This window comes from Molothrus ater, chromosome 7 (assembly GCF_012460135.2).
Source record: "Molothrus ater isolate BHLD 08-10-18 breed brown headed cowbird chromosome 7, BPBGC_Mater_1.1, whole genome shotgun sequence".
Classification (NCBI taxonomy): domain Eukaryota; kingdom Metazoa; phylum Chordata; class Aves; order Passeriformes; family Icteridae; genus Molothrus; species Molothrus ater.
Genome location: NC_050484.2, coordinates 31803764 through 31831034, shown reverse-complemented (window position 1 = coordinate 31831034; position 27271 = coordinate 31803764). Strand labels below are relative to the sequence as shown.

The window sequence follows — 27271 nt, the reverse complement described above, 5'->3', positions numbered from 1 at the left end:
TGCCTATAAAGCATTAAATGAGAGCCAGCAATGGCTGGAGAGCAGTTTGGAGATTTTCAGTTAAACACTAATTATGCAGTTTCTGGTAAGATCCTTCTTTCTCCCATTAGTGCTGGTAAACACCAAGTTACCCAACACTGAATAGAATTATTGGCTGGACCATCCCCATACTACCTAAACAGGATCCCTTGATGTCAGAGTACAGGTACAGGGCACATGATCAAAGCAGTAGAGCAGCTGTCTGCACAGCTTGCTTATTTCATTTCTTCCAGGACAGAGAGGGAGTTTATCTGCTGACACTTTTCACCCACAGGCAGTGCAATTCAGTTAAAATATAAAGAGCTAAAAATATACAAGAAAGGAACTTACCCAATAGCAACCAGTTAATCCCTTTGCACCTTATCACCCCATGCTTTCCAATTCAGACTGCTTTGTTGGGGTACAAATGTACACTGAGCTCTCTGACTTGGGGAGTTTGTGTGCTGCTCACACAGGGTGTCCCCACAGTGGGAAGTAATCCCCCTTGAGCCTCAGACTTTTTGCTATTAAATAGTCTAGGTATTAAAAATTCTGAGGAAGGAAAGCAGGTTGTGTAATACAGTTGGGTAACACATCTCGAACACCAGTGGATAATACAAGTTGCAAAACCAAGTAATTTGTTTTCCTTTGAAAAAAATCTTTGTGAACTAAACCCTGAATAACTCCATCAAATGTTGCTACTATTGGAGCACTTCCTAGAAGAAGTGCAGAAGAGGAGCTATCCCTCTTACATGCTGCTTCATAGGACACAAATAAATCCAGTTAATATTTGTAAAAGTTGATCTTCCATCCTGTCTCTGTAGAGCAACACATAGAGGGGCAGGGGAAGGAATTAAAAAGACCCTCCTGAGGGAAACTCAGAGGATGTTATGGATTCAACTGAGAGCTGGTATAAAAGTCTGGTCTTTAAGGATCTCTGCCTCCAAACATCACTAGTTACTTCTGAAAGTTTGACCATGAGTCAAGATATTACTGAGAAGTAAATTTGTTTCAGGAATACAAATCTTATTGAAGCAGTCATAACAGTATTTAGAAGTACAGATTGTGAGAATAATGGTAGCCTACAGTTAAAATCTGTAAGGAAAAAAAAAGACAAGAAGAAAGGAAGGAGATGGAAATGAAGTTTGCTAACATTCATAGAAGGGTAAGTTAGCTGAAAATCTTTACTAAAATAGTAAAGATTTACTAACCACATTATATATTCCATCCAATACCCTGATACCTTTAATCACAGGACAGAAAGACAGAGTAAAACAGTATCACAAATATCTTCTGCACAGAACTCTTTTCATGCCACAGCATCTAAGATTAGGATCTTTAGCTTAGAACTTTCAGTTAAGGGACATCTCTTTAATGTCACATCATTTAAAGGTACTAATTGATCTTACTTTGCAAGTTAATCAAGTTATTAGTTATTGGGTTACAAATTTTTTAAATTATTAACCTTTACATTTAAAAAGCCCTGTAATTAAAGTTACAGCATGAGCCACTCAAAGGAATGGCTTGAATCCCAAGTTTCATGCACAAGGGCTTGAAATTTCTCCACCTTAGGTTAGCTACACTTTGTATTTTACATTTGATCCTCTACTTTATTTGAAATTTTACAGCAAAGTAAGTTTAAAATGAAAAAGCGGGAGAGAAACCACCCCACGTGCCCTAGTGAAATGCTGCAAGAGCTGAACAAACCTGTCTGCTGGCCAGGCTGGGGCAGGGCCTGGCTCTGCTGCGTGCTGTAGTGGACAGACACAGGGCGGTACTGCTGGCTGGAGTGCGGGTACTGGCTGGGGGTGCAGTAACACGGCGGCATCTGCAAACAACAGTCAGAGGGTCACTGCCTGCAGGCAGCTTTAGAGCAGGCAGACATCGAAATGCAAAATCCATGAAACAAAGATGCAAAGTTTATTAAAAGGTGCAATGGATGATAAATAATTCAACGATTCAAAAATTCCTTATGCTACATAAATTTTCTCTTTAACAGCCAATTTCTCTACTTTCCTTGTCGACAGTTTACCTGAGGAAAGTAAACTGAAGTCATTCATGACAAAACACATACCCAGAAAAGAGCCCAAGCCCCAGAACAGCAGCAGAGCTGCAGTTGCACGGTTCCCCGCTGGAGCAGGGTCAGTTTTCCCCCAGCCCTCGGGAGGCCGTGTGGTACCTGTGGCACGGGCTGCTGCACGTATCCCTGCTGCGGGAGCACGGGCTGGCCCACGGCGTGCGCGGGGCCCGAGTAGGGCGGGGCGGGCGCGGGCGGCGCTGCGGGCGGCGCTGCGGGCGCGGCGGCGAGGATGAAGCCCGGCTGCTGCGGGGGCTGCAGCACCACGCCGGGCTGGAACAGCGCCGGGCCCGGCTCCGCGCCCTCCGCCGCCGGCTGCCGCGCCAGGCTCAGGTGGCTGAACTGCGATCCCAGGTTGTCTTGCTGCAGGCGGGGGGGAAACAGGGAAAACTACATTTGCAAATGCACGTTCGAGGGAAAGGAAATAAAATAGCCAAGTACTTCAGCAAGTTTCAGACAGCACGTCTCACATTACTGGGCAATAGCAACAGCAGCCAAAGAACAACAGCAAAGAAGGTGAACAGTAGCAAATTATCCTCAGGGCTGACAGCAAGAGAGAACATCCATGTTCAGACTTCACTCTTTTCACTGCAAATATTTTGCCTTTTGGATTACATCTGCCTTATTTTAAGAATTCATTTGTCAAAAAGAAAGTTCAGAATTTGTGTCACTAACATTTTCTGATTGGGCTCCAAAACTTGAGCGAAAACATCTAACCCCAGTTAAAATAGCAGGATGCATTAGGATTGCTGAAGTAAAATTTTGCAGTTTAAGAGTTTAACATAATGACACTCTAATCCTGAGTTAAAAGGTACATTCCTCTAACTTAGCTATTATCCTACATGCAGAGATCAATTATCTTTTCATCTGAAATCAAATAACATCGAGAAATGTGTTCCAGTGGCTACCCTCTATCTGTGTTTCATTAATATCTGAAAGGATGCCACTGATTGCACTCTGCACTGCAGGGGTCCTGTGGAATCTGAAACTTCTGTAACTGTAACCCCAAGCTCCTTTTCTTAGCAAGCAATTCAACATCAAATTAGCAATATCCTGAAAATTAGAAGTGATCACTAACTATTGCTTGTTTTTTCGCTAAACAGGAAGATTTGGTTCATACTTTGAAAGTGAACTCTCCAAACATGCAGGTACATTAAAACTATTTCAAGACCATCTGGTCTTAGATCATCCTAAGAAGATAGGAATTAATCAGTGCAAGCTCCATCTTTTACTGATTAGCTACATTCACATTTTATGATGTTATGGTTTTTTTTAGTTTCCAGGCTAAAGATATTATTAATTACTGTCAGAAATATGAATTTGCACCTAAAACTTAATTTAGTATACCTTTCATAAGTATTTAGTACATCTTAAAAAGCCTTATTTTCATTAGGTAGCAATCTGACTTTGGTATTTCATTCCTTAATGGTGCCTATTAAATGCAACTATAATGCTTTTCTACATTGGATTTTACATTCTGCTTTTCCAAATCCCAAGTTTGAAGAGGAGATACTGCATGTGAGTTTATCTTAGCTCTCAATATGTCTGAAGGATATACTCAAGGCACACCACACTGATTTCTGTTACACTACCAGTGTAAGTGAAGTCTGACCTGGTCGCTTTGTCCTGCAGTGACAGGTATGGTACAAGCAGGATTCAGCCCTGGAACATGGCATTCCCAATCAATGCAGAAAGCACTCTCCTGGTGCCAACTACAGAGGTGTTACACTTGGAATACAATCCAAGACCATCAATCCTTTCCATTATGTTACATTAGTTACCATCAGCAGGAATAAATTTTTGAAATTGCCAGGAACCCATTCCCTGAATGGGAAATGCTTTGAAATTACCACAAACAGGAAGGAGTTTCCTTCTCTGCTTTAGCACCCATTCAAACTCTCAACTTCAGAAGCAACATCCCTTTTGAATTCAGCTTAGACTGTATTTACTATAAGACATTTCTGATTAATGTTGAAAATTAGCTGCTGTACAACCCTGTGATGAGTTAACCTTGGCTGGTTCCTAAGTGTCCCCCAAGTCACTCCACCCTTCCTCTCATCCTTAGCAATACAGGGGGAGAAAATACAATGAAAGGCTTATGGGTCAAGAGAAGGACAGGAAAATCATTCATCAATGACCACCACAGGAAGATTAATTTTTTTAATGCCAATTAATAGCAGAGTAGGATAGTGACAAGTAAAAACAAAACTAAAACCAGCTTCCCTCAACCCCACTGCTTCTTCCCAGACTCAACTTCACTCCCAGATCTTCTAACTCCTCCTCCAAGTATCACAAGGGATGGAGAATGGGGCTTGTGATTGGTTCCCAGTCATGTATCTACTGCTTCTTCCTCCTCACGCTTCTGCTCCAGCATGGGGTCCCACCCACAGGATACCATCCTTCACAATCCTCTTCAATGTGGGCTCTTCCCAAAGGCTGAAGTCCTTCAGGAATGCAGTGTCCTAGTGTGGGTCCTACCAGAAAACCTGATACTGAAGGCTCCAGCTTCCTTCAGAGCATCCATGGGATGCTCCAAGGCCTGCAGGATGGATATCTACTCCACCATGGTCCTTCATGGGCTGCAAGGGGAGAATCTGCTTCACAAGTCTCCTCCCCAGGCTGCAGGTTCTGCTCCAGCACCTGGAGCACCTCCTTGGAGCTATTTCTCCCTCCTGTCCCTCACACCCTTTTCCAAGCACACTGAGAGATGCCACCAGTGTCAATGACTGACTCAGCTTGGGCTGTGCAGGGTCAGCCCCAGAGCTGCCTGAAATGGGCTCTGTCCAACGTGGGGCAGCTCCCAGGCTCTTCTCCCAGAAGCCATCCCTGCAGCTCCCTGCTCCAAAAGCTTGCCACATAAACCCAACACAAACATGCACTCAGTAGAGTATCAGAGCAGACTTTGACCTGTTCAGATCTCCCTAGTTCAGTCTAATCTAGTTCAGATTCTCCCTTGGATAACAACTCTCCTTTACTAAGTTTCAGTTTCACTTTGTGTGACTTTTTTTCTTTTTTCCTGGTTTTTGATAGACTAAGGTATTTTATTTCCAGCTTCTACTTATTAAACAATAGATACTAGAGAAGTGGGACTGCTGAAAATTCTATCAGAGAAGCTACTAAAAGGTAACCAGAAAAAATCAGAGCAGCTGATCCCTCAGAATGTATTAAGGTTTAGCAGAAGAGTGAGCAGACAAGGAAACAATAGGAAGCAATGGAAAGAGGTTAATCCAGAGACATAAAAAGGTACTGACTGGCTAATGAAACAGCACTGAAAAGCTTTCTTTACAAAGGGAAAGGGAAAGAATGTATCTCAAAATATAGAGATATATCTATATGGCCTCAATTGCACGTATTCCTGCTGAATGTGAAATGTTCCCATCTCGGGCACTCGGGTGCTGTGTCACTGGGAGCCAGTCACTACCCTGGTATCACCCAGCACTCAAGCAGCCAAGCAAAGGGCAGCAGGCACCAGAGGAGCCTGTGCCAGGAGCAGAGAAGAGAAGGTGTAATACCACAGAGTATTGCTGTGCAGAGGAGGCTGGCAGGAGCGGGGGTGGGTACGACACTGCAGAGTACTGGACAGGCTGGGAGGAAGGCTGCAGAGCCCGCAGAGGCTGCAGAAATAACAGGGTTATGAACAAGGTTAACACCAGAGTAAGAGAAGTGAAAACAAGTCTTTTGTAACAGAGAAACTGTGCTCTAGAAGAGCAAGTCACTCCACTCTCAGAAACAGAATGGATACCTCTTTTTTCTTAAGCCTAAGCCCACATAGAATGAAAACAGAAATAACTCTGAATATCTGTGTCCCATAAGACATCTATTGCTTTATTTGTTATACACTATATTAGCTATCTCAGCAAATTGTTTCTATTTAATATTTACTGTTTCCTTCAGAGAGACTAAAAACTCCACATGCATTTTAAACATGAACTCCTTCAAAGCACCTAAAGGCAGAATGAATTTACTACTACCCATGGATTCAAACGTACTACTTTCATTTACTCGACAGTACTAAAATATTTTCCCTAGATAGTTATCATTGCTCATAATATTTCAGGCTGGTTTAATTCCAGCATCCATTGAAAAAGTGATCAGAGAATTAGTAAAGAATTTGTGAAGAAAATAGCAAATATTACATACACACTACTGTGAACTAGAAAGAGTACAAATGAGACCTTTTTCAAAACAGACCAGCTCTACTGTGGCATACCCAGCTATCTGAACAGGTTTAAACAGGGAAAACAAACAAACAAAGGTAAAAGTCTTAGATGAAGTTCTATAAATAACTTTTCGAATAAAATTTAAGAACCATCTGAAAATACCACAGGAGACTACAGCCAGTACCTTGGTGCCTGAAATAGCTGCTGTGGAGAGGGAGAACCCTCCCTCTCCTGTCCAAGCATTTTGCTTTTCTTCTCCTTCTAGGGCTGGGGCAGTCTTTAATCTGGCCTATTTTTCTAAACTCTTGTACAAGACAAGGATAAAATACATTTTGTACTCGTGTGTGTGGTTTTGTGAGCAGAATATGCTGAAGTGTTACTCATGAGAAGTTCATGCTGTACCAGTCCTGAGCTACTCCTACTGTGCCATGACTCCTGCTTGTGCTGTACAGCCCAGGAATTTATCTGGCTGAGAAGCAACCCTGAGACAAGAAGCCCAAGGTTCCAGTTGGATTAACTCTTCCCAGCTGCCAACTATATTGCTTTTAATGCCTGGGTAACTCCAAGTGCAATTAGGGATGAAGGCAGAATCTCTTGTTCTTGGTTACAGAATATTTTCATACTAAAATTCCTCAGTATTTTTAAGAAGAGGCTGCCTACCATGCTCAGGCATGATCAGAGCTGACAGTTGTGAGGACTGGGAGGGAAAAAGCCCAGTTCCCCTAATGTGTGTGAGTGTTCTCCACATCCAGTGCAGAAGAACAAATAACCCCCACCCCTGGCGCCCCTGAGCACGTGTTTGACAAGTGCACCTGTGAGAGGATGGGGTTGGCTCCGGGCTGGTGCTGGCTGGGGCTGGGCAGGGCAGGCTGAGGTGCAGCTCCAGGCACTTGGCTCCTAACAGGCTGCTGAGGCAGGGGAGGGTTGTACACCACCGGAGTGCCGTCGGGATTGAGGAACGGCTGACCTGCCCGGGGAGACACAACAAACACAGCCAGCTGCACATCCCAGCGGGGACAGAGCACACAAACGTACTTACAGCAGGCAAAGTCAATACAATAACAACACTGAAATACAAGGGAAGCCATACTGGTTTATAGGAGAGTCATGCCAAATAAATGCCCACAACCATAACAGCAATGACTACATGCAGCTAAAACCCAAAACATTGAAGCTCAACAAAGATACCCCAGGTCTTTACATAGTGAACACACAAAAATTTCTCATATGCTACTCATCTTGAAACTAGATTTTTAACCAAATAGATTGAATATGACAGGAGTAATAAAGGAAAGCTCTACAAAAAAACTGTTTTAAGGACATTTTAAAAATTTACCTCCTTTAATCAATTTGAAAACCAGTCAGAACACAGGAGAGCTTAAAGGCAAGTATTTTTTGAAAACTATATAAAGCAATAGCTGCCCTGGCATTCCCATGACTGCTAATGAGATTACTGTTAAAGGACTCTCTTCCCCTATTCTTAGATTAATTGGCTTTTAGCTTTCCAAATAAATAACACAGAATTATTCTCCTATTTAATAATTTGCAACCTTAATATTACAGCAATGGGCCAATGAAAAAGAATTGAAAAATAAATAGCATAAAAGTATCTTATAAAAAACCCAGTGATTTCTTTTTGTGCCTGGTTGGAAAAAACCAAAACAAATCTAAGGAACAACAGCCTGGCTGGAAAGGACCTGTGCCTACCTGCTTAGTGACACGTGTTGGCTTATTCTGATGCTTCAAGGGCCCAACACTGATGTAAATTTTTCTCTCCTCTGATTTAAAGATGTTCTTATCCTTTCTAAAAAGGTTTAAACTGAGCCTAAAGCCTTTGCACCCTGTCAAAGCAGACTAATGCTCCTCCGGACTTCTTGGTGCCATCATACTTAACTGCAACTGCCCAACATAAAGAGTGGAACAGCTACTGAAGAAAGGACTGAGGAATTCATGGCAGAGGGACATGAACATAAGCTCCAGCAGCTGGACTGCAGCTCATCAGGTGATACTCAACTGAGCCTAATAGATCTCTCTTCAACACTCAATAATTGGGAATGTTCACATCAATAGGGACTCCAATTTTCTTATTTCCTTTACTACTTCATGCTAATCACCAGAGCTTCACTTGTTTCTTGTAGTGGCTGGCTAAGAACTGTCTTTTCCTAATGACCAAGGCACAGATTCCTCTGTCAGAAACCCTGAGGAACCAATCTCTGCTTTGGCTGGCACTGAACAGTAAAGCCAGAGGAACAATTATAAAATATGATGGTTCCAGTACACTGGAAATTAAAGTTTATCTGCACCTAAATGTTCCTTGTTCTCCAAGTGTTCTTTGTCTTCTACTAGAAGCTCATTAGACACTAACATAATTATCAAAGACCTACTAATGAACTTAGCTCTAAGATGACAAATACATTCTCCTCCAAATCCAATGGCTATCTATGAAAATTAAGTCCTACAGCAATTCATTTGTAACCAAATTTTTAGCAATTCATTCATATTAAGGAAAAAGAGGAATTTATCTATTTCAATGTTATACCTTCTAGTGAAAGAAATTATTTACTTCATTTAACAACCCCAATGAGAAACATTTTGCTTCAAACATCACGTGCAATTATATTCAAACATAATCAAGTCCATCTACAGAATGATGGTAAGTATATCCTGAAGTATTTTCTTTTCTACAATGAAAACAAATAATTATACTAAAATTATGACCTTTTACATAAAAGGTAAATTAAATTTTTCAGTATTTCCTAATTTTTCAGTAAAAGTTTGCTCTGAGAATGCTAATTATTTAATCCAGAGAAGTTATTACATATCTCCTTGCATCTACATTATGAAGCAACATTTTTCTACTATTTACTAAAAAATACCAGTATTGGCCAATTACACCAACACTGATTTAATCGTGTTTTAAAGTGACAAGGACAAGTTTAGAAATAGTATTTCATCCTGTGCTTCTTTCTTTCACTTGTATTAACAGCCTTGAGCATAAAGAGATGAATATGTTGCATCAAAAAAAAAGAGATGATAAGTTCTTTCCAGTCAATATAAATCCTATCTCAGGCTCTCTCCCCTCACTGAAACTGTGTTATAGAAGCACTGCAAAGGACGTTTTCCTCTCCTGAAAAAAGCTGAAACAATTAAGTCATTCTGTGTTCTGGACAGTAACTCATATGATTTTTGTATTTTGTGCAAGTCACTCATATATGTAATTTAAAACTCTTCTAGAGAAAATCATGTGAATTTATTCATTCCTTTGATCCTCCAGTCATGCTTCCTCGTTAAATGAAGTGCATTGAATGAACACAACCACATAAAAAAAATAAAGAGAAAAATAAAGGACAAAGGACAATAGTGACATGAAGCCTTATGCAAACACTCGTGCATTTTTTTCCAAGTTCCCCAGTGCAACAGAGACACCCCCAAGCATGTACCAACCTGTTTGAGGGTTGACCAGCACACTGCCAGGCGGGATGCCCGCTGCTTCCAAGGGAAGCAGAAAGAAGCTGCTGCTAGCAGCAGGTGCCACTTGCCCGCTCATGCCACCATCAAAGGAAAGAGAGTTACTAGAGCTGACAGTTGGATACACGGCAGGCGTGCCAGGGGAGGGCTGGCTTAGAGCTGGCACTGGAAGAGGCTGCTGGCTGTGAGAGAGAGAACCCGTGGAGGACCCTACACTACTAGAAGATTCTGAACCTAGGAAAGGAGTAATGAGAAATTGGTTTTACCTGGAGACAGTAACAGCAAGCTCACTTTAAAATATACACTTGTAAGTGCTCACCCTGAAAGCTCAGCATTAAGCACATTATTCACAGCAGCCTGGTCAATGGACTCCCCCTCCATCTCCCCTGGAATACCATTACAAGGTCCCTTCTGTGAACCAAGGGTTAATTCAGCACTGCTTTGCACTGCAAAGTAAGGCTTTCATATCTAGCTTGGTTTTCTGGTCAGAAAATGCATATTTGTACCTCCAGGATTCATGGAAGTGGTTGGTCATTACTGCAAAATGGTGGAGTGGATGCACTGGGGCAGTGAATCCCAGCCCCAGCTCCTGCAGCTGTGCAGGGAATGCAGCTGCAGGGCCCTGCTGACCCTGTGGGTTTGCTGGCTAAAGCCTCCTGCCCTGCACACACTGCCTGCATGCAAGCAAGGACCAGTTTCTTTCCTCTGCTGGGGGTCAGATCTTCTCTGACTCACCTGCTGGACAATTTGCACTACACTAAAACCCTCAACACTGTTTGTTTCCTTCTCTGACAATTTGCAGGCTGAAATCAAGAATATAGCTAGGAAAAACGAAATGAGGGTAAGATGGTAGCTTTAGCCTGGCTTTATGCAACAATTCAAATTTCAAAGGAGGATGAAACAGCCAATTGAAATCAGTACTCATTTTACAGATACTAATTACTATAAACATTGCAAGGCAGTGGAGAACCAGACCCTGAGCTTTCTGAAAGCCAAGGCATGCAGCTAAAAGAAATATTCCAAAAGTCCAGTATGGAGAGGTCTGTGGAACTGCTGCTCCCAGATCACCTGACACCTGGAGCTTTAGGTATACCATTTAGCAAAGACTTTGTAAGTGCATGATACTTGCAGTACTTGGAAACAGAATACAGTTGTTTAAATTTACAAACTCTCCATTAGCAGCCTCTATACAATCAAGAAGAAAAAGAAAGACTCAAAAAGCACTCAGATGGAATTTATGTACTGCTTGAAGTTACTCTGCAATCCCTTATAAAAGTTGCTAATTGTAACCCTTCAACTTGTGTTTACAAAGAGAGCATAGCTTGAAGCATTGGCCATTTTTATTGCTGAATTAAGTGAAATCAAAGCTATTAATTATAAACTGGGTGAGATAGCACATCCAGCTCTGTAAAACCATCATTGCCTGACCAGAGTTACTTGGATTCATTTCCAAGTGTGTTCACTTCTAGATTATGCAGAGAAGTGAGGCTAAGGCCATTGTAACCAGAGCCAATCACATCCCTGAACAACGTGAACAAACCCAAGCTCAACATGTGCCAATCACCACAACCTGGAACTGCACGAAGCAACAAGCATCAAGGTGGGCATTTCCAGCCTAGAATGTCCAAATTCTCAGAATGCCAAAATAAAGGCTCCAGCAAAAATTTTAAGAATCCTTTTATGTTCTTGAAATTTAGCCAACAAAGATTTCTAAGAATGTATTTTATTGTCAGGCTGCAGCTTCTTTTCAAGCTGTGCCAAATAGCATCACTACACTGCTAAGTGGAATAATTCCATATGATGGCACAATTTTACAGCAGAAATACCTTGAACTGGTTTGGGTCTTTCTTTATACAAGTATACAATGGACAAACAGAATTTGTTACTGTTTTACTGCATTAATATATAGCAGTGTGGCCATATGCCTAAAAGGTAGTAGTGGTTTAAGGAAAAGCAAAACATGTAAATAGATCCTCTTTAGAAACCAGTTTTATAAATAAGATCCAAAGCCAATACTAATAAGGTAGGCAATTATATTATGCTTTTTTATAGTTCTGTTTCAAATTCTGAAACAGCCACCAATAACACACCCATGTATTACAAGCTTGAAAATTCTCCAGAGATTAGCAACTGGAACAAATTATGTTGGCATTTGAAATACAAATATTTACTAAGTTTCATTTTTGACCCACAGAAGATTCATTCCTATATTTTCTGAGATTTTGTTTTCACATTAATTACAAGTTAACCCCCTTTGAAACCCTGACTCCTTATAAGAATTTTCTCCCACATTTTTGAATTTGAAAACTAAACAGTAAACTTCGTTCCACTGACCTCATTTCTCAGCAGTCTAAAAATTAAGTAAGCATTTGAGCCATATTCATTTGATTAACAATAGAAAGAGAACACAATAAAAATAACTACCAATTCATAGGCTCTAAAGCTGTTTTATCTGACTAGTAGGATAACAGTGCAGAATTTCCTAAGATGTTGCAATGCAGTTTTGTGTAGCCATGATATTTTCTGAAAAAGGATTTGTCCTCCTGAGAAGCTGAGAGGCCTCAGGAACAAAATGTAACCAATGGTTATCTGCTGCTGTGGAATGCAACAGCTGGATCTGTGATTGGCCATTAATTAGAAACAACCACATGAGACCAATCACAGTGAGCTGGCTTGGACTCTCTGTCTGAGACACAAGCCTTTGTTATTCATTCCTTCTTTTTCTATTCTTAGCCAGCTTTCTGATGAAATCCTTTCTTCTATTCTTTTAGTATAGTTTTAATGTAATATATATCATAAAATAATAAATCAAGCCTTCTGAAACATGGAGTCAGATCCTCGTCTCTTCGCTCATCCTAAGACCCCTGCAAACACGGTCACAGTTTTGTCCCACTGGAAATCGAGACCTGAACCCCAAATATTTTATACTAAAAAAAATCTGGTAAAAAAAGTTTTCAAACCCTTTGCATGAGATGAAAGGCATTGGCACACCTGGAAATTCTCCTTCCAAAGCCGGAAGTGTTTGCTGCATTTGTCACATTCGGGCTCTAGGGCTGGGTCTGTAGATGCAGGGAGCCTCCCCACGGGAGCACCAGGCACGCCCCCCGGCTCAGCCCCCAGAGCCCGCCCCGAGGCTGCCGTACCTGTTTTGGACAGCCTGCCCGTGCTCTTGCTGCTGGCAGAGCTGTCCCCGCGGCTCAGCACCGAGATGCCGCTGAAGCTGCTGGCCTTGGTGACGGCGGGTTTCAGGTTGCGCAGGGAGCTGTCGGAGTCCGTGCTGCTCCAGGGCCGCGGCTCCGTCTCCGTGCTGCTCTGGTGGCTGTTGGCCGATCTCCCCGATGCCTCCTTATTGATTCTGCAAGTTACAAACTCAACTGTTAGCACGAGCAGCGCTTGCAAAGGAAGGGAAAAGGAAAAAAAAAAGAAAACAAAAAAACAGGAAAGAAAAGGTAAATGCATGCAGAATACTTTGGGTTTTGCTTTTTTAAAAGAAAGCATCAAATACCTAAGTATCTGTCGTCTTTGTTGTGTACTATTAGTTTCTTCCTCCTGGATTCTGTTGACATTTTAATAAGATAGCTTAATATTTATTAAGAAAATAGGAAGACAAAACAGAATTAAACAGTAATTTTTCTTACCTTTTATCAGTGAAATAATTCTCTTGGGAACACAGGGACTGAGGGGCAAAGAAGTGCAGAAATTAATATGAATGGCATTTAGAACCCCTACTACAGAACACACAGCAATCTGGAGTCTTCTGCATTATACACAGACTTCTACAGCACCCTCTTTATATTAAGCTGCCTGAAAAACTTTACCTGTTGGTGAACAATTTCCATGAGGAAACAAGACAACATAAAAAGGCCCATGTGCAGGAGATCAAAGTCAGCATGAGGATAGTTACAATGCTGCTGAGTTGGTTTCTATCAGACTGTTTCTGAAGTTACAATTCTTCCCTTGGGCCTTTGGTGCCTTCTGTCACTTGCAGCTGGAGTGTGATTCCCAGGGCTGTCACAGCACCTGAGCTGCCTTGTCTTCTGCTGGGAAGGGTGGAGGGGGAGAGGCCACTGCTGCTGCAGTAACTGCTCAGTGCCCTGGGTACCAGTCTGGGTGAGCTACAGAGCACATGGCAACAGAACCAAAAAGGCTGCTCCTGACTCAAATTATGTTGTCCTTGACTGTGACTCCCAACATCTGGCGCAAAGCTTCTAAGGGTTTAATACATAGTAAATTAAAATGCAAAAGGAAAATGCAACTTTATATCCAAAAGTCCATTCTTCTTGTTTGTAACTAAGGTGAACAGAAAAATATAAATTAGCCTCTCAAGAGCTCATTACTCTCTTTGGAATCTGGTTTTGGATGTGCAAGAGTTATAGATAAATGTCAGAAGTGGATTATTAAAAGTAAGACATATTTTTTAAAAACATAATCACTATTTGCAATTGAATTGTAGCCTACAATGTTGTCTTGTAGGGTATCTCCAGTCAGGAGATCAGATTCCTGACAAGAATTTCACATATTGGACCTCAAATCATTTTACTGTTACCACTCATAACGTGGCTGCTATAGATACAAGTGAGAAAAGAGTTAGTTTTTTTTTAAATTTTCTTGGGTTTTTTTCTTCTTTTAATTATTGCTCTGAGCAACTGACATGATTGCAGTACCAAAATTCTGTAACTTAAATTGCAGCGAGGGACAAAACAATGAAAAGGGAGGAAATGCATTGCACTAGGTAACACTAGAGAACACTCCTCAATAATTCTTGGGTTGTTTGAGTTTCATAGAGCAGCGATTAGAGAAAATAGATTTCTCAGTAACTGCAATATCATTTAAAGCCCACTCAGGCCACACTCTCTTATCTGCTCAGTGTCATTCAGAAACAGTTTCCTGGAAAGCCACCTGTGCATGTATGTGTGTGAAGGGTTCATAGAAAACAGTGCCAGACTGGTTTTGATACGTACATCTTGTGCAAATATCCTTTCTCTAGCTCTCTGATATTCTTCTTCACGTTCTTCTATAGATTTACTTCTTCTGTCATCTTTTAATCGTATTCTCATCTAAATTGAGTGGTACAGTGTTATTTTGCAAAGGAAAACAGTAAGAATGCACAGTCAAACACAGCAAGTGGAAAGAATAAGCCATGTGTGCTTTACCTGGTTGTCATCTTTGTCTAAACTAGAGTTATCTCTCTTAAGGATGTACCGCTTCTGGAAGTCATCGCTCTTCTCATCCTTTATATGCTCACAAAACTTTTGGTCAGGTCTGAGAAAAGTTGTTACAAAGAAAACATTTATGGTTTTGTAAACATACTGTACACACAGTGGAACAAACTGAAATATATTCAGGTGTAATTTAAAATATACTTCATATTCCAACTGAAATAAATAGAGTTTGGCTGTCTGGGCAATGGAAAAGATATGGTGCACCCCTGACAGGTCCTGTCCTGAGGCACAACAAACCTGCTTTTAAAAACCTCTTCCTCCTTCAAAGCTTTTGCTGCAACTCCCAGTTAAGGTGGGAAGCAAACCACATGCCCTTGGGGAATCAGAAGTGCTTTTGAATCCCAACTGGTGCCATGCAATGGATATTGGGCATGCATGGAAATGAAGACAGGTGTTTGCCGCTAGAGCCGCAATACCTCAGAGTTCATTTCAAGGGAAAACAGAAGAAAGAAGGTAGAAGAGAAAGCACTGAAATTTAGAAACTTCTAAAACAAAATTAAGCAGAAATGAGTAAGAGAAGAACAGTATAATGCAGGCAAGCAAGAGCTTCACACAGTCATAGGGAGAGAGTGAAGCAACAGATTATAAATAATGCTTTGGTATTTTGTCTACTTTGTGAAGGAAAAAGTGGTATTTTGCAAATCCTTGTTATTAAAGAGAGATACCAAGTACCTGAATAATAAAACAACTACTATCGTAAGAGAAGAGCTCAGACAATCAGGAAATATTTGTCTGATAGAGGACAGAATGTCCTCTATTAGAGCATAAATGTATGCTCTTCTCTATTTCTGTTATTTGTCATTACCTAGGACTTCTGGATGGAGTGAGGGGAGCTCTTTCTACAAAACAGCCAGCCCTGCCTATTGGGTACTGGCTGCCCAAACATAATTAGCAGGCATTTCAGAGAACCTTTAGACTGTCTTACCTCTTTCTTTTAAAGGTCTCTGAATTTACTGCCCTGCAATCACCAACTCCCACTCCACTGAGACGTGCCAGTGTGCACTGGGTGGTTGATGTCAGTAACATCCCTGCTCGGCGAGGGAGCCGCGAACCTGCCTATGAGGAAAAGGTAAGTTTGGCTTTATTCCACATGGAGCAGATCTCCAAGGTTTTCTTTCTAAATTCTTATTTTGTATCCAAAGTGATTTAAAATAAGAATATTGAAAACATCAAGAATCTTTATGTCTGCAGGTTAGATGAAATGCCTGCTAATTAGTAACTATACCTACAGGGGCTTCCAGAGGCCACAAGCTATTTAAATATGGTCTAAATTTTTTTTAAAAGCATAAAAATGAAATAATCTTTCACTAGTTCTTATTCCATAGTTGAAGTGGTAGACTGAAGCTTCAGTCTAGAGATGCTGGTAGATGCAAAGGCAACAGATTTGAAATGTTTGGCTTTCTAGCCAATTGAGATATAGATTGTACAGCCAAAGCAAAAACACATACATAAATAATAAAGTATTCAACATATATTTAAGCTCTCTATATATTTCTAAAACTTCTGAGGACAAACTGTTTACATAAGTGCAATTTCAGTGTGGCATATCATTTCAGTCCTACTGACTCTAAAATAGGGTGGATAATTAGATCTTTTTCTCCCAAAGCTATAAAGAGTGTACCTAAAGACTGAGATTAAGATATGCAGGCACTGTAAACTCCTGTTTTCATGTTCAAGACCAACAAAACACGGTGTCAGGCAAATGCTCTAAGTTAAAACTAGAAACTAGGTGGCATAAATATGTCAACACATTAAACCTTTGTCTTTTTGAGAGAGAATGAGGAGACAGAGCAAGTGCAGAGAATGGAGAGAACAGCTGGGTCCCTTGAATGAGAACCTCAATTCCACACAGGTTTCAGAGTTGCTGTGGCCCGCCCCAATGCTATCTTCTCTGCAATATGGATTTTCCTGGGGGTTTCTCCAAGAACCCCCCAGCCCTCACAGTAAAGCAGCACACCATGGCTTGTTAACCTGATTGACATTTCCATTGATGTCTGTCTTCCCTGCTATGTTTATTTGTAAGGCCATGAGAGATCTGTAAGCAACATTATTCCAACAGAAGAACTTCAACAGCTGAATTTTCCCAGTAGAATTTTACAATACAAAAGCCACAGTTGTGCAAGTCCCCTCCCTTCATCAAATCAGAAATGACCCTGTTCTAAGATAAGAGCTGGCTCTGCTATCCAAAAGAAACAAAGAATGCACTTTGTACACTTTACTGGTGTAAATCTTTAAACAAACAAACAGTTGCTATAAATTCGCATTTCACAGAAACAAAATTAGCAATGAGTCTCTGCCAGAAAAGCAACAAAATTTCTTAACTCAGAGATAACATCCTTCTTTCCCCAAAGAATTCAAACATGTCACATTATCACACAGCAAAAACATCAACAGTAAAGGGCTCTAAACTACCTCTCCTTGATGCCTGCTCCCAGAGAGGAGACAGACCTCACCTGCTACAGCATCACTGCCTCACACATCCCAGGCGTTAGAGCTATGCATCAAAAGGGTTTTTCAAGGCTTTGACACTTACATTCTTGTATTGCTAGTTTTATTTACTATCACTGACTTCCCACTCTGGTCCACGTTGTGCTCTAATCCAAAGTAAGCAGCTACCCTGTGCAACAGCATTCTATGGTAAGATGTCATTGGGGGAAACTTTTTTCTTGGTACTCTGGAAGAAAGGAATAGTAGCTTTATTAAATAAACAGGAACACTCTTGAATTCTTTTTTCCTATGAGAGTACAGTACTTACTCATTATTACCAATGAAATCTAAAATTTCCTGTTCTAATTTCAGCAGCATCATTCTGTCCCTGAAAATAAAAACACAGCAACTCACATATGAGACACTCCAATAACTGCAGTTGTATTCATCTTAAGAATACACAGATCAGAGCTGTGATCAAGGGATGATGGCAGACTGGAAATAGGACCAGCAGGTGTCAAATGCAGAATTTTTAGGACAAGGTATTCTTTTTTTTGCTATTTTGTATTGAACCATGCTGTTTTGCTCTCAGGTATCAGAGTACACAGATCCTCCAAGAAGTCCCCGCCCAGGAGGCTCAGCAGGAAGCACAGTCATGGAGAGGACAGGCTCCAGGAAGAAAAGCAGGGCTGAGGTTGTTCCCTGTTGGTTGGTGTGGGCAGGGAGTGTGCAGAAGCCTCAGCTGGCCCTTGGATTGTGAAGCACATCAGGGGATCACTGAGAAAGTGGTGGGGGCACTTCACCAACAACCAAGGGCTTAAAGCTGGCACATGTGGCAATGTGCTGACATATTAGAAATACAAAAAAGCTAAAACTCAAGGTGGTAGGAAGGAACACTTCCTGAAACTGCTTGCACTGGTTCTAATAAGCTATTAAGATGCAGTGAAATCCAGTGATGCACAGTTCATAATCTGTGCACATCAAGAAACCAAGCTTCCCAGTCACTGTGTGTGGAAACACATGGAGTTCTTCATTTACAATTCCTTGTTTCCACTGGGATGCTTCATGGCTTTAAACAGGAACCACCTACTAAGTCTCACAGAGGTCCGTGCTTTCTGATTTTACTCTACAGGACTATGGCTTTGGCCATATGATGGCTCATGTCACATTTATTCTGACTAAAATGGAATCCAAATAAATGATCATATTGGAAGTTCTACCTATAACATGAATGAATAACAAATAGCAGTGAAGCAGCTTTTGTGGCACAGCGCAATTGCACGAAGTTAATTCCTTGCCTTGCACTACAGCCACAAAGCCAGCACAAAACCCCAGTGAGGCAAAGAACAAACAAGACAGGGACAGACTGCAAACCTCAGAGCAACAGAACCAGGTCAGCACTGTTGCTAACAAATGATGGACTTGGATTAGGTCAGATTTGGTTTCTCATGTGCAGAATGAAAATCTCTAGCTACAGTTGTATGGTACAGTTTTAAAAAATGCCTTTATCTATAAATTCCGTGCAAGACAGATTAGGATCAGAGAAGACAGTTTGGTCTCTAACAAACAGGTGCCAAGACAGTGCAAGGTTTAGAGACAATGTATTGAAGCCCATTCAGGGAGAGAATTGCACATAGACTGAACACATCATTTGCATATTAAGCATTAAAAGCATTTAAACCACTTCAATGTCCTGAACGTCTGCTCAAAAAGCAAACAAATTGCAGTGGTGTTTTAGACAGTCTGTGCAACAAAATCTCACCCTGAATAACTGACATGGAGAGTTAGACATTTAAGAGGGGGAAAAAATAAAACCACAAACAAAAAAAAACAGGTAGTGTGATGCCTCAGGCAACAACAAGAAAGAAAAACACAAAGAAAGTTGACATTATTGATTCTTACCTGGGATTGTTTTTTAATGTATTTACTAAAAATTCATGAAGATCTATACCAGTGGAATCTGTATACTCCTGGCTGGAATCTAAGGGTAAGGGGAAGAGAGCAAAATTACATTCTGAAGAAGCTGTTTTCCAATTATTGCTGAACAAACTATACATGGATCAATACTATATAACCATTAAGTACATTGCTGCCAAAATTAAATGCTTCCAGTTTCCAGGAGAAAGGCCCACAAGTCAAAAACAAAACAGAAAACCCACCACCACCCACTATCCCCTAATTCAAGGGTAATGCAGAAGCAGGAGTTTCAAGAACACCACTATTCATAACAACTGGCTGTATGTTGTGAAGCAGGTAATCACCTTGAGAGACCCAATTTCCAGCAGCCTGCCACATTTTCTCACTACCCCACACTGCAGGGTGTGTACACGACTGTGGAGCAGCAGCAGCCCATCTACTCAACTACTGGATGCTGCCCAAAGAAATTTTGTACTTCAGAATGTAAGTTTAACCTTCACAAAGTGGTGTTTTGCTTTGCACTACTAAAAATCCTTGTTCTGTTGGGCTTTGTTTGCACAACATCATGTTTAGATGACTACTTTTTCCAAAAGTAGTCTCAACCTTTCCCCTCCTTTCCAGTTTCAGTGAAGCAAAGTGTTCAGTTACATACTATCCCCTAAAATCTGTCCCCGAAAGGAATGATTTAACCCCAAATCTTCCCTTACAGGAGCACCTTCAAGTTCCAGGTACTAGGATTCAAACCAACAGGTGTTGGAACAGTATTTTTGGAACTAGGTGTCTTCCAAGAACTACTTATGTGTTAACCTAGTCTCAACTCAGTTAGGCACAACTTAAACTTATGCCCATGTCCCAGCTCTTCAGGCTGCCCAGAGAGTTTAAGGGAAGCCAACCACGTCTGAGCATTTATGGTTTGGAATTCCTTTTGATTCTGAAGAGAAAGCAAAAAAGGCTATCCTGACAAAAATGTAAAGATTCAGTAATAATTTACTTCAATTTTTCTAATTTGCAAGTGAGCAATGATTTAGTGATAATTACTAGAACTGATGCTAAAATTCCATAATTTTCTATTTTGGCATATCCTATATTGGGAAGTAATTAACCTTCAGAGGAGAGAGTGGTTGAATTCAGAACAGCCACCTCTAACACTGGCATTTTGTCATTTTGCTCTCAACCCCCCATTATTACCTGTTGGGTATTTGGGGGTGGTGTTTAAGGCATCATTTCAAAGACTGAGATTTATAAATGTAGGTTAAGTTCTCCATCCCAGTGCTTTTTATTTCACAAATACCTGGCTGCCAGCTGGGACAAGCTGCACTGAAATTCCACATGAGGAATGCCTTATGGAATTGCAGGACATGAGTTGGACAAGTGCCACCTGTCTCAGAAAGAATTCCAGCTCTAAAGGTATTTCCTATACTCTGTCTGATCTAAGATATTTGGGTAAACATTCTGGATATTTAAAGGAAGAGCTGTAAAATGATTTGCCATCTTAAATGCATAAGGAGGCATCAGGCAGCATGGACATGAACTGATAGCTAATGTCATTGATTTCACAGCTCTCTTTCAGATTAACACCCATAGATTTTCAGCACACAGACTGTAACTTTAATCCAGAAGGCAGGAAGATTTAAGTGAAAACATAATACTTGTCCTTTTTATTTATGTAGTTCTACCCTTACTCCAAAACAAAAAATTCCAGATACTATCAGAAGTAAAATAAACAAAGGAGAACATGGATGCCTGTTGAATGAGGAGCAGAAAAAGTACAAAGGGAGCCGTGCCACTCTCACTTCAATGTCACAAGTCCTGTAACAACAAAGCCCAGGAACAAGACATGAGCTTCCACTGACTCGTAAAGTCAGCTTAAAGAACACTTGGACACAACTGAGACAACACTGCTGGTTTTTTATGCTGCTCTGCACAGTCAGGACAGAAAGGAGAAGCACTTGCTGGAGTGTTTGATGAAGTCTCTAAAGCTCTCTTTCCTTCTCCTCCTCTAGGTCAAAGGTGTCTGATCTATTTGCTTCATTTGCAAATAAAATTTAAAAAAAAAACCGTAATGTTTATGCAATGAAGACCTGGAAGCAGAACTGTATTTTCCTATGTTCTTTATCTATACAGTATATTGAATAACACAAGGAGAGACAGCAAACCTCTTGATAACATTTTTCTGGACAGTTTATCACTGGATTTTTCCTTTTCTGATTCATCTTTTGCAGGTTTTTCTTCTTTTTCAAAAGACTGCGACAACTGGATCTGAATTTTCTCCTGTCAAAGAGTAAAAATCAGTCACCACACAAATTATTTGAAACAATACCTGCAGGAGAACTGTTCTGTATTACCTGCAAAATAATAAAGCAACAACAAAAAAAATTGTTTACATATTCTTTCTGATTCCATATGTGCTCCATGTTACCACACAAATTATTTATCAGTAAATCAGAGTGTACAGAGAAGGCATAGAAAGAATCACAGACATTTTAGAATTTACACACACTTCCAGGCCCTGAATGCTATTGTAAAATGAACTCAAAGATCTTACTCCATACATGTAAGAAAATATTCTGTTTTTTCAGATGTATAAATGTTATACTGCCTCTATATTTTTAAGTCATGTCTCATCCACAATGCTTTTTCCTCCCCATTCTTCACAGTTCTTTACTGTAAAAGCTTGTTTCAAGTTTTGATTTGGTTCATACCAAGAAAAAACAAAACAAAACAAAAATTTCTATATAAGACCAGCATTTCCAGATCCACAAAAAGGGGAAATATTTACAGTACAATATATCAATGCAAAGTTTGCAGACCTGTCATCAAGGCTTAGTTTCATAACTTCCTGTGTATTTTGATAGAGTGGCTTTGTGTGCAATCACCTCAAAATCTGCGGTTTTATATCAGCAGGTGAACTATTATAAAACCTGTTTCTCAAATACAGCAAAAACTTTCCCTCTGAAATTAGTGACATAATGCTCTCCTAAACACCCTGACCAGTGCAAGACTGCAGTTTGTTTTCCATGCCCCTTTACTGTTTCAGGAGGTTGTCTGTGGAGGACCAGCACATTTCAGACAGCCAGAGCCGAGGAGTTTGGGAGCAATGGGTTCACCATGCCTGAGGGACTCCCACGGGAGCAGTGGCCAAGTCCCGTCAGAACCAGACTCCCCTGTCACCTTTTAACTCCCTCAAATGACAGTTCTGCTCCCCCAGATGCCAGCTGAGTCCATGCTGTCACCTCCACATTCCTGATGACATCCAATCCTTCCCAATGCAGAGAACCGCCCCTCACGCACTCCTGCCTATCCCTGTTCTGCCCTGCACCTTAATCCTTTCCCACACACGTCCTCACTCTTCCCTCAAGCCCCTTCTTACCCACATCCAGGCTCTTGCTCTAAGCTCTGCTCTTGTGTCATTGCCCAGCCTTGATCTCACCCGTGGAATGCAGCCAGAATTAAATTTAGCCAGGATCCACCAGGCTGGAGCTGTTCACGTGCCCAGCCCGCAGCCACTCCTGCCTGTGCCGGCACAGGGGGAGCCCTGCGCCCCCCAGGCTCTGCCCAACAGGAGCTCCCATCTGCAGATCTGGGGCCACAACTTCTTCAAATGAGGGAAACACAGTCACTGAGAGCTTTACCAGCTCTCCCTTTCATTATGACTTTTCCCCACAATAAATGTTCCAATTAAACTTTCTAATTCATGAACACTCACTAAACAACAACTCAGTGTCAATGAAGCCTTCTCAGCTTTGGACAGGATCTATAACCACATCTGATAAATACCAGCAAGTCACCAGCAAGGAACTCTCTCATCTGATTCTTTCCTATCTTGAGAATTCACTTGGCTATAAACCTTAAGGAGTCCAGAACAAGTCTTTGCATTCCTTGCCTCATAAACTTGTGGGTAATTCAAATGAGCAATTGATTTGTCACTACAAAATGCTCTACACTCACCATTCAGCAAGTAGCTGTGTAACCTTTATTTGAGAAAGAAATGTTTGTCATATTAAGAAGTTGTCCCTGACTTGGATTCACCAATGTGTTATCCTCCATGTTACAGTAACACTCTACACAACTATCAGTAAATTAAGGAAATTTTCATAGTCTGATGTTTCTTCACTAGAAAAGTGACTGCAACTTCTAAACTCATTTCAAGAAATGCACACAGCAATAGTTGAGTCAAAGGATCTCAGCAAGTAATCATTTTCATACTTCCTTCCCCAACAAGAGCTAAAAAAAGGAATCACCATCTGAACAGCCAGTTCTGCTACTACCACCAGCTCTACTTCAAAGTGTGATACACCAGAACTGGGTACCAAAGGGCACTTTCTTGTGATTTCATGCTATAAAAACTGTAGCATCTAATTAAATATGACCTACTTGACTGGAAAGCTGCTGAAAAATCTTTTAACTTCTCTTCCCCTATAAAACTCTCTTAATCCCACCCTGTTTGCAGCAGGCCTCTGCTGGCATTTGGACAGAACAGACTCCTTGCCCTAACTTTGATCACCCATCCCAAGCCCTCGTTGTAGAAGAGGAAATTGTCACCAAATTTTGATGAAAGAAGAAAAAGTTGAACAAACAGGAAAATGTCCCAAATCATCAAAACCTGATAAATCCTGCCAGCTTAACACATTTGGGAAAAAGGTAAGAATATATCTCAAAGGCCTACATGCTGAGGCTGGGCTTTCTACCAGAAAAACCAAATAAGTCAATAGAAACTAACATTACATCCCCTTGCCTTCTCCTCCCACTCCCTCTCCATTGGGCTATTTTACTTTGCTTAGAAAGTTCAACTTTTTGAAGATTTATTTACTTGTTATTCATAATAACAGCTGTCATTCATAGGAAAACAGCTCTTCCTTAGAAAGGGCTGAACTGGATCACCCTTTGCTAGTGCTTGTACTTTGTATTGGAAAATAAGAGTCAGAACAACCTGATGTTTACACAATTGATGGCCAGAGAATATAGTTAGTGTATAAAGATAAAAGATCAGACATATCACAGTTCTGTTCTTCCTCTCACAATAAATTTGTAAGCTCATACTTTCACAGTACCTTTTAGTAAAGGGCTGCCAGTGCTTTTTAACAAGTATCAAAAATATGCAAGGCTCTTATCTAGGTTTCTCAGGAAGAAGCAGTATCTTCCTTCATGTTGCAATTGAAAATAGAAACATAGATCAGAAAAGAAATTCATCTTCTTGAGACAATTTCTTTGGTCTGTCACCCTCTTCCATCACAGCCTTCTGAGGAGAAGCAGCCAGTGGTGCCTTGCTAAGTGCCTCCTGCACCCACCTGTGTCAGGAATTTCACCCTGCTCGAGCTGCTGGTGTGAAGGGCTGACTCACGAACAGTCACAGACAAGACCATGGATTTATCCCCAAACTCACACTATCAGCAGCAACATTATCCTGAATTTAATCTGTCTTGTGTCTTAAAACTAAACTGGAAGCCACTTTTTAGTTGCAATCACAGATATAACAGAGCAGTGACTCTTCCAGGGAGGGGAGCATCAGAGGTGATTCTCCTGCTGCAGAGACACCAGTGCAAGGCAGGCTCTTCCTGCTCCAAGCCACTGGACCTCCCACACATCCCAAGCACAATTAATGCTTCAGAGTATGGGGCTGGAGGCATATTAGTCCCAATTGCAGCAGCTGATTGGCACATATGAAGAGCTCTGCCATGCTTTCCCAAAGATAGTTTAGGAAAGGAGGGAAAATGGGTGAAGAATTTGCCTGTGTGAGTCGGTACAGAGGGTCATAGGAGACCTGTGCCCCACAGGATTGCACTCCAGCATCAGAACTTGTAACAGATTCCCACTTCTTGCTCTGCAACACATTTCTCCACCCTCCAGGGAAGAACTAAATTTGTTCTTGCAATCATTCTCTGCACAGCTATTGGGATTCATAAGCCATTTCTTCTACATTACTGCTTCCAAAGAAAACTCACAGCTAACTCTAATTTTGTTCTTAAGGCAATCTGCTTTCTGGTATTCCTTTTGTACAAACTTACATTATCACACAATCCAATTCATTCTGCAGAACCAGCCTTGACATCCTTCCTGCTGCTGCAAGGACTCCTTTCAAGGGCCACGTGGCAGCACAGAGCTAGGGACAGACTCCCAGAGGACTTGGCCACAAACATCACCTTGTAAATGTCTGATTTTAAACCATTCAACACATGGTCTTGTGTGGAGCTGGAGGTTGGAAAATCCTAATGCCTCTTATGTTGGAAGTATACCACTCATGATCACTCCACCAAATCAGGTTTCTTGTCATTTGCTACAGTGACTGACAAACTCCACTGCTTCAGACTGAACAACTCAGCCTGACCAGATCTCTCAGTCGATTTTGTTATCTTATGGGAAACAACATTACAAAAGGACTGTAAATCATTGTAAACATCAATAACTCTTCTGTTGGCTTTTAATCCTTTACTCTGCAACCTATTCCAAACTATGACTTAGATTTTCATCATGGTAGCAGGCCCAGTTTCTGAATTCCTCTAGTCAACACTTCAAATTCTGGTATATTAGTAAAAGCTTACAAAAATACAATTTCCTTATTTTTCCAAAGGAACAAAAGCCCCGCAAACCTGGAGGGTTTCAGTCCAAACCTACTGTTTCAGTCTCAAAAAATTTTAATAAGCTTGACAAAAACCTACATGAATTCTCAATGTCCATCTTTCCTCAGAACTGAAGTACCACCTGTCCAGCAAAACCCCCTCACATCCTGCTTTCTACTGCTTCCTTCTTAACCAAAGGCAGACTTTTCACAAAAGCACAGTTTAAAAGCTTTTCAATAACAGCAAAGGCCCATTTTTGTTTTGATAGGCATGAACAAACCCAGCATTTTGATGGGCCTCACTCATGTACAGAACTAAAGCCAGCAGCAGGGTTTTGTTCTGAAAATACAGACTGGCATGGAGGTAAAGGTCAGGAAACATGGATTTTGTTTCAATTCTCTAAAGTAATTTTACATATTTTGTTCAGCATGTAGGAACTTCTCTAAGTGTGTTCTATAATTTTAATAGATTAATTCAGATATACCTCAGGCTCGTATTACAAAGCTATCAGCAACTGGGACTAATATGCAGAATTTCAGTTACAAACCAGAAATCACAACTGTTTCCATTTTCAAAATGTACAAAGACAATAAATTAGGCTCATACTAATCACAATGTTTCTGTCTTACTAATTGCAGACAGCACTTAAGCAGTTGAAGAGTCCCTCAAGTGCACTGTTGGACTAACAAGTTTAAAAAACTGACAACCTCCCTCTTTCTGCCCACAGATATCAACTAGTATAGCTCAGAAAAAACAAAGCAGCAAATTCTGCACCTGATATTATCACCTCTATTAGATCAGTAGAAAAAAAAATAAAATCAGATGGTATCCACATATTTAAAGAATACCCAACAGACTTTCTTTTGAACAAGAAGTTACTTGAAATTGTTCCAGAAACTTCAGTAAGGTGATTTTTACCTGGAGGTCCTGGGATATTTCAGCTGTGGGAGGTGGTGGATATTCTTCACATACAGCAAGGCTCCGAACTAACTTTAACTTTGTGTTTGACTAAAGGAAAGTATGTAAAATTAAAATCTGTGGCTTATAAAAGATAATATAAATATATCATAAGCCGTTATTTTTTTTCATTCATTATATGAAAAACAAAATGGCTGAAAACAGCATTTTTCATGTTTTCAATAGAATAAATAATTCCCTTTAGAATGAAAATACCCAAGCAGTTGCAGCTTTTGAAGGCACTACCAGCACAATAGAGCACATCTAAAGAAAAGTAAATAAATACTGGGAAAGTGTTTCTCTCAGTAACAATAAAAAGCCACCAAAAATATAAAGGCAAATCACAAAAGCAAACAACTAGGCAAGACAAAAATCCAACAGAATAAAACAAAGCTACGATGCCAAAAAATAAAACTAAAGGCACTTTCCACAAAGTAATGAAGCTGCACCAAGCATGAAGGGCTCCCT

General features: G+C 40.7%; 1 protein-coding gene across 12 annotated transcripts in view; it reads right to left on the bottom strand.

The window, feature by feature from the left end:
• The window catches only part of R3HDM1 (R3H domain containing 1), an 83373-nt gene that overhangs the window by 19587 nt on the left and 36515 nt on the right, over window positions 1-27271 (bottom strand). For 5 of the 12 annotated variants that reach the window (XM_036386707.1, XM_036386705.2, XM_036386712.2 and 2 more), the window contains 15 exons: window positions 26765-26854; window positions 21446-21560; window positions 19275-19353; window positions 17701-17760; window positions 17479-17619; window positions 14877-14985; window positions 14685-14780; window positions 13362-13399; window positions 13229-13279; window positions 12867-13078; window positions 9700-9957; window positions 7068-7222; window positions 5608-5709; window positions 2198-2458; window positions 1726-1846 (listed from right to left, as the gene is read on the bottom strand). In XM_036386707.1, coding sequence (XP_036242600.1) covers window positions 1726-1846; window positions 2198-2458; window positions 5608-5709; window positions 7068-7222; window positions 9700-9957; window positions 12867-13078; window positions 13229-13279; window positions 13362-13399; window positions 14685-14780; window positions 14877-14985; window positions 17479-17619; window positions 17701-17760; window positions 19275-19353; window positions 21446-21560; window positions 26765-26854 — 1888 coding nt within the window. Of the gene's footprint in view, window positions 1-1725; window positions 1847-2197; window positions 2459-5607; window positions 5710-7067; window positions 7223-9699; window positions 9958-12866; window positions 13079-13228; window positions 13280-13361; window positions 13400-14684; window positions 14781-14876; window positions 14986-15870; window positions 16002-17478; window positions 17620-17700; window positions 17761-19274; window positions 19354-21445; window positions 21561-26764; window positions 26855-27271 lie in introns of those variants that run through there. The other 7 variants (XM_036386710.2, XM_036386714.2, XM_054515438.1 and 4 more) reach the window with 6 other exon arrangements.